The 7,435-nt window shown below is 42.7% G+C and overlaps 1 protein-coding gene across 1 annotated transcript; it reads right to left on the reverse strand.

Moving 5' to 3' along the window:
• Positions 1 to 217: 217 nt before the first annotated feature.
• On the reverse strand, positions 218 to 4,570 carry LOC133981661 (hyaluronidase-5-like). The gene is made up of 3 exons (XM_062420467.1): positions 3,659 to 4,570; positions 2,414 to 2,503; positions 218 to 697 (listed from the first exon to the last, which is right to left on the reverse strand). Exons 1-3 carry the CDS (start codon positions 4,568 to 4,570, stop codon positions 368 to 370), a joined length of 1,332 nt encoding a protein of 443 aa, XP_062276451.1. The 3' UTR covers positions 218 to 367.
• Positions 4,571 to 7,435: the final 2,865 nt, after the last annotated feature.

The raw sequence follows: 7,435 nt of genomic DNA on the forward strand, positions 1-7,435 counted from the left end.
GAAGGGAAGAAGGAAGGAAATAAGGACAGAGGAAAGAAGGAAGGGAGTAAGGTAGGGGGGAGGAAGGAAAGAGAGAAGGAGGGAGGGAGAAAGGAAGGAAGGAAGGAAGGAACGAAAAAAAGGAAGGAGGGAGGGAAGGAAGGAAGGAAAGAAGGGAGGGAGGGAGGGAGGGAGGGAGGGAGGAAGGAAGGAATGAAGGAAAATAGGGAGGAAAGGGAGGAAAGAGAGAGGAAGGAGAGAAGGAGGGATGGAGGAAGGACAGATGGAAGGAAGGAAGGGAGGAAAGAAGGAACAGACGGGGTAAATTTGACCTGGGAGGACGACAGGAAGGTTAAATTCCTGCAGATCACCAGCAGGGGGCGCCCTTCTACACCGATGACACCCAGATGGTGGTTTGAGGCGTGAGTTGTGGCGAGCAGCGGTTCCCTGTGTAGCACTGACAGGTGAAGTTGTCCGACCAGGCTTTGAGGTCGGCGGCGGGGGGAACTCCGATCACCACGTACTTCCTGTCGGTCCGGACGATCTTGAAGAAGGCGGAGTTCAGGTGCAGGAAGTGACCCGAGTTAAAGTCCTTCCTGACGCAGCGACCTTTGCTCTGACACAACACCTGGCTGCAGAGCTTAGCGGCCGCCGTCACGTTGGCGATGTACGGGTCAAAGGTGGACGTCAGGTACTCAGACAGAGCCTGACAGGAAGCCTGGGGGGAGGGGGGAGGAGAGGGGGGGGGGGGGTATAATGATGTCATAGTTTTAAACATGAAATTTATATTGATTTTTTAACCCTCCTGTTGTCCTTGTGTCAAGAAAGGAAGGAAGGAAGGAAGGAAGGAAGAAGGAAAGGAAAGGAAAGGAAAGGAAAGGAAGGGAGGAAGGAAGGAAGAAGGAAGGAAAGGAAGGAGAGAGGGAAGGAAGAAAGGAGGGAAGGAAGGAAGGGAGGAAAGGAAGGACGGAGGAAATAAGAAAGGAAGGAAGGAAGGTAGGAAGGAGGGAAGGAGGGAGAAAGGAAAAGAGGAAGGAAGGAAAGAAGGACAGATGAAAGTAGGACAAAGGAAAGAATGAAGGGAGGAAGGTAGGGGGATGAAAGAGAGACAAGGAGGGAGGGAGGGAGGAAAGAAGGAAGGGAGGAAGGAAAGGAAGGAAGGACGGAGGTAAGAAGGAAGGTATGAAGGAAGGAAGGAATGATGGAAGGGAGGAAGAAGGAAGGGATGATGGAAGGGAGGAAGGAAGAAAGAAGGAAAGGAGGGAGGAAGGAAGGAAAGGAGGAAGGACGGAGGAAAAAAGGAAGGAAGGAAGGGAGGAAAGAAGGAACAGTCAAAACAGATAGGACCTTAAACAAAAACAACCCTCCTTTCCCTTTATTGGCTGTCAGCATTAATTCTTCTTTCACCGTATGGTAATAAATAAAGTTGTATTGAATTTAGTGTAAAATGTAAATTTGTGTTTTAAATGTGAGAAAATAGTCATGGAAAATTAAATTGCATCTATGTGTGCAGCTTATATCAGACATATCACACAGTAGTTGTTAGTAGATGAGCTCATTTGTTGGTTTGGATCCAAACATTAAAGAAAAATATAGAAAACTGCCAGTTTTATCCTTTTAAGAAGAATTTCTGATGTATATTTGTCCTTTCAATACAAAACCCCCCAAGTAATTAAATTAAAAATCACTAAAAAAAAACAAAAAACTGTAAAATAGTAAAATAGTGATACATGTAAGAAGCTGAAAATTAAAAATAAGCTGAAGTAGCTTTCAAACATCTGCCAGCTGAGATAAGTAAAAACATGTCAAAGCCGCAGCTGTCAGTTCCTCCTAAAACAGAACACGATGTTCCACTAATTATGAGCTGATTAATGCCTCGTCATCTGTTCCTGTTTTCAGTTTCACAATTGTTTTTTTTATCATGGCGGCAAACACAGAAATATAAATATATTATATATTATACCCCTAGGTGTGTATACTGCAGTACTTTTACTGTAATACTGCATACTACATCACTATAATACTGCAGTACTTTTACTGTAATACTGCATACTACATCACTCATAATACTGCAGTACTTTTACTGTAATACTGCATACTACATCACTATAATACTGCAGTACTTTTACTGTAATACTGCATACTACATCACTATAATACTGCAGTACTTTACTGTAATACTGCATACTACATCACTCATAATACTGCAGTACTTTTACTGTAATACTGCATCGCTCATAATACTGCAGTACTTTTACTGTAATACTGCATACTACATCGTTCATAATACTGCAGTACTTTTACTGTAATACTGCATACTACATCACTAATAATACCTAATGTGCTTTCATTGTAGTAGGATGTTTCGTGCAGGACTTTTACTTAATGCAGTTTTGGGTACTTTTCCTGCAGTAAAGGATGTGAGTGTTGTTACCTTGTTGTTGTAGTCTCTGCTTCCTCCCCACATTATGACCCCTGCTGCTCCCAGAGCTGCAGACTCTCCTACAGTGTTCACCAGGTCAGTCTGAGGGAGGAGACACACAGAGGTTTGACTCATATCGTGGTACATGGCTGAACCTGTCATACACTGGAGGGCTTCTTAAGTGATAACATGACATGACCACATAATCATAATATGATTTGAACTTGGTGCAATGAACACTCTGTGTATTATGCTAATCTTCATTTCATATTTTAACATAATTTGACACATTCTTTGCATTTATGAACACATATAATAATAATAATAATCAATGAATCTTATAAATAGCATGTTTATATTGAAATCCACGGTATCCAAGACAACCAAATACAGAAAAGCTGCGAATCAAAGAGTAACAAAACATGAGTCACAAAACAACCGTTTCTAGACGTTAAGAAGTGATGAACACAACTGAACTTAATTTGTTTTTGTAGTTATTATTTCTGACGTTGCAACAAAGGTTCCCAGTCAGATCCGAGTGTTCAGCCGCCTCGCCAGGCCTAAACTTGTTCTCCTTTAAAACCAGTTTCTGTTGTGTTGCAGTGTTTCTGTATTTGTTTTTTTTTGTTTTTTTTACTTTTTCTCACTTACTCACAGTTTCCTTAATGTGTTTTTTGTGTGTCTATTTGCAGGTGTTTTCTAAGTTGCAGTGCATTGAGCCATCAGGGCCACCATACTGACACAGGTGCAACAAGGCCTGCAAGAAGTAACCTAAGTGCTCAGCAGATCAGCTCGAGCTACAGAAAGATTAAGAGTTAAAGAGAGAGTATATTAGATGAGTAAGTATTCTTAGAAGAGTGATTTTTTAAGACAAAAGGATTCTGCTGACTGACTCAAGTTTGGTAACTCAGGGCCGAGTAAAGAGGCTTTAACATGATGATCACTGTACGAAACAAATGGATTCCAGTCTGATTATAAGGCTAAAAAAACCACATTTGGACCTGGATCCTTCAAACAGTCCCTGCTGGTTTCTTCCTGTTAAAAGGGAGTTTTTTCTGTCGCTAAGTGCTGCTCATGTGGGAATGTTGGGTCTCTTTAAAATTAAAACTTGAGGAGTTCGGTTTAAAAACCTTCTCTATGTGTAAAGTGCCTTGAGATAACTTTGTTGTGATTTGGCGCTATACAAATAAAAATTGATTGATTGATTGATACGTGACCAACCTACGGTTAGTTTACAAGTAACTCTATCTGGTTCACCTCGGTCTGGAAATTCTGGGTCTGGTCTCGGTAGAGTATCCTGGAGTAGACGTAGACTGGTACTGTGTAAGCCCGGTTAGGCAGCGCCGCCACCCTCAGCGCCTCCTGGATTCGGTAGCGGACGTAGAGCGCTGCCCGCGGGGAGTTCTTCAGGCTCTGGTGGAGGTAGATGGAGGGGAAGAGGGCAGTGCTGTGCTGCCACAGCCACAGCATCTGGTTGTTCTGCTCCTGGGTCGTCGCGGAGCATTTCCCTGTGTAGGTGGACTTGTTCCAGTCGTAGTTGAAGCAGTCAGGGAACAGGTAGAAGCCCCAGAGGCGGCTCGGACGCTCGCAGACGCCGAGGTCGATGGTCTTCTCCATGAAGTTCCGCCCGGCCTGCTGGAACTGCTTCTTTGCCAGTTTGGCAATGGTCCTGTCTGATAGAAACGGGGCCGTCTGCAGGGCTCGAGCAATGGACAACTTTTTATAAACACGTTTGGATCCCCAGTTCTGGTCCCACAGGGGGCGCCAGGACTCCCAATCAATGACAGCCAGGCCAGGACCAGAATCCTGGGAGATGACGTTATCTATCTGATGTCGGGCCTTGGCCAGATGCTTCGTCAGGTTACCGCTTTGGGGAACCCCGCCATTGTAGAGCGTGTGATGAGAACCAACTTTAGGGTAGAGGCCGAGGCGTTCCTCGTAGAGGAGGGTGAGGAACTGACCGGGCACCGTGGCGGGCGTGGTCACCGCCTGGAGGGCTGCGGTGTCAAGTGGGATCTGGAGCCGTTGACATACGTTGGTAGGGGCGTTCCATATGGCCACGAAGGGGTAGTCTTGCATCAGTGGCCCCTCAGTGGGTGGCAGGGCGTAGACGGCGGTGATGGGTCCGATGATGATGAGCGTGAGGCAGGACAGGAGGGGCGGCGCCATCATGAAGGCTCTGGACAAATAGAGGAAAAACAAGTAACTCTCAATCCCTGACACATCCTGCACCACTCCGTCTCCGAGGGTTGGACGTATCAAACCTGTTAGTTTGGAGAGGAACGATAAAACCCTCCAACAGCAACTCTACATCCCTGCATTCACATTTCCATTAACAAATACAAGTGCTGTGCAAGTGTAACAGATAGGGCATTATAAATATTTAGGGTCAAGCATGAGCCTTGAGGTCACAGTAGATGTCACACTATCATCTTGGCAGAGAGACATACTGTTTCTCTCCTTGAGGCAGTGAAGGCAGCTGTCTGTGGTGTTTTGGGGAAGCAGGAGTCACTTTGATAACAGTGGCGCACCCAGAGTCAGAGGATATGACTGATATGTTTGACTTCCTAAACACACAGATGGGTGACTGTGTTTCCTTGTTTGTAGAATAATGAACCAGCAGTCATTACTGTAGATTCGTGGTACTATCTGTGAAGAAACTATTCATAAAGGACAGTTTCTCGGTGGCATCATGCATCAGACGGTGTATTGATAATACTTTGATCCTTCTTGGCCAAACTTCAATAAACATATTCAGCGTAAGACATCCTGGACTCCTGAGCACTTCCTCCACTGATAACCATTGACAAACAAATTCTCTGTTTTTAAAAATCAAGCTCTTACCTTAATGCATCTTTCCCGATGTTATTGAGCTACATGTGAACGCTAATGAGCTTGAATGCTTACGAATTTACAATAATTTACATTATTTCTTATTTTCGAAAGACTCCTGCTTTCACATTAATGCCATTGTGAGACACCGATGATGCACATTACATTTAAATAACGGTTTTCATCTGATAATCACAAAATGTTGATTACAATTTAAAAATGTTGAATTTAATCAAAGATGAATTAACTGTAAACTCTAAAAAACTGGAGGCATATTGTCCAGAAAATGTTCAGATGATTGATTTTACATTATTTAAACGTGTGTAATAATCTCCTTCATCTAAGCAAGTGAGTGAAATATGAGTTTTGAATAGTCTGTCACCTACCAGCTGCTCTCTTCAGTGACCCGTGAAGGACTGCTGCCTGTTTCTTAACTTCTCTGAGTCGTTTTTTTGCTGCTTCATGTGTCAGAGGAAACGGTTTCTTCACACTGATCGATGGTTATCTGATGGATGTTTCTGACGTGTCGCCTGGACGCCACATTCAGATTCATTACGGTTTCATTTGCTATTGAACACAAGCAGAGAAAGAGAATAATACCTCGTCGTCCATCATCAATAACACTCACTCTTCTTTTCTTACTGTTTGCAGCACATATGAAACAGCTTGATATCATAACTGAACTTTTTTTAATTTGGGGGAATCGGTGGGAGTAATGATGATGAAGAAGTTGGAAGATGAAAACAACTTCAGACTAAATCTACTTTTTTTTAAATGCTGATGAGGTAAAGTGAAGAAAGATGAAGAAAAGTTGAATTTACCCTCCTGTTGTCCTCGAGTCAAGGAAGGAAAGGAGGAAGAAGGAAGGAAAGGAGGGAGGAAGGAAGGGGGGAAGGGAGGAAGAAGGAAAGAAAGGAGGGAGGAAGGAAGGAGGGAAGGGAGGAAGAAGGAAAGAACGGAGGGAGGGAGAAAGGAAAGAGGAAGGGAGGAAGGAAGGCAAGGAAGGAAGGAAAGAAGGAATGGATGAAGGAAAGGAAGCAAGGAATGAAGGAAGGAAGGAAGGAGGGAAGGAAAGAAAGGGGGATGGAGGAAGGAAAGAAGGAAGGGAGGAAAGAGAGAGGAAGGAAAGAAAGAGAGAAGGAGGGAGGGAGGAAGGACAGATGGAAGGAAGGAACAGTCAAAACAGACGGGGTCAATTTGACCCGGGAGGACGACACAAAGGTTAAAGTGCCCTGTCAACTAAACTAAACTGCCAAATTAATATTTTAAATGTGTATTGTTCCCTCTTGGGTGAAGAAAACACACTAAACTCCAGAAGACTATTAGGACCAAGAAATATTACGAAACATTACTTTTGCAATGACTTTTATGTTGGGCCCTTTTTTTAATCTATATTGAGCCAGAACTATATCTCACAGAACCAGTTTGGATTATCTGGTGCTAATATAGTGTTAAAATGCACCAGAATACAGGAAATGGCATCTACTTCATTGAAAATGTTCTGCAGGAAGACCCCCAGACCCCCTAGGGATTTATTTCCTTCATACATCCATGTCTCTGTGTGTTCTTCACAGTCCAATGTTGAGTCTACACAGTTCTCATGGATCCTAACTACAAACTAACTTCAGTAGTCTGTCTAGTAAGTCTGATTAAGGCTTTATAATGTGCCATTTTTATAACATATAAACATGTATGCATGCTGTATGTGCCCTTTTTTCTTTCTTTTCGCCCCGGCCATTCAAAAGCTCTGTGCACGCCACTGTCCTCAAATAATCAACACACTCGTTCCTTTTGGACATTTTAGGAACGTGACCTAAAACCTCTCAACCTCCTGCAGTATTTGCGATTGTTTGACATAACTATTTTATCTATTTGGAAAGGGTTTTTTAAGATTTTTGTTTACATAACTGAATTTTATTGAAACGATATTTATTTATATATCTTCCATAATCAGCATGTTTTAATGGCTTCTTATTAGATAATGATGGTTTATCTCATTGCTGTTGTTTCATTCTTTTTTCATCATTGTAACTGAAGGTCCTGCAATGATTCTCATGTAAAGATAAAGGTTGAATAAATGAAATTATGCATTTAAGATAACAGATTAATGGTATGTGGAGGTAGTGGAGACCCAGACTGAACAACAATGAACCAATGAAGTAAAATTAAACTTGCAATAACCTATTTTTTGGCGATTTAGGT

This window comes from Scomber scombrus, chromosome 6 (assembly GCF_963691925.1).
Source record: "Scomber scombrus chromosome 6, fScoSco1.1, whole genome shotgun sequence".
NCBI classification, from domain to species: domain Eukaryota; kingdom Metazoa; phylum Chordata; class Actinopteri; order Scombriformes; family Scombridae; genus Scomber; species Scomber scombrus.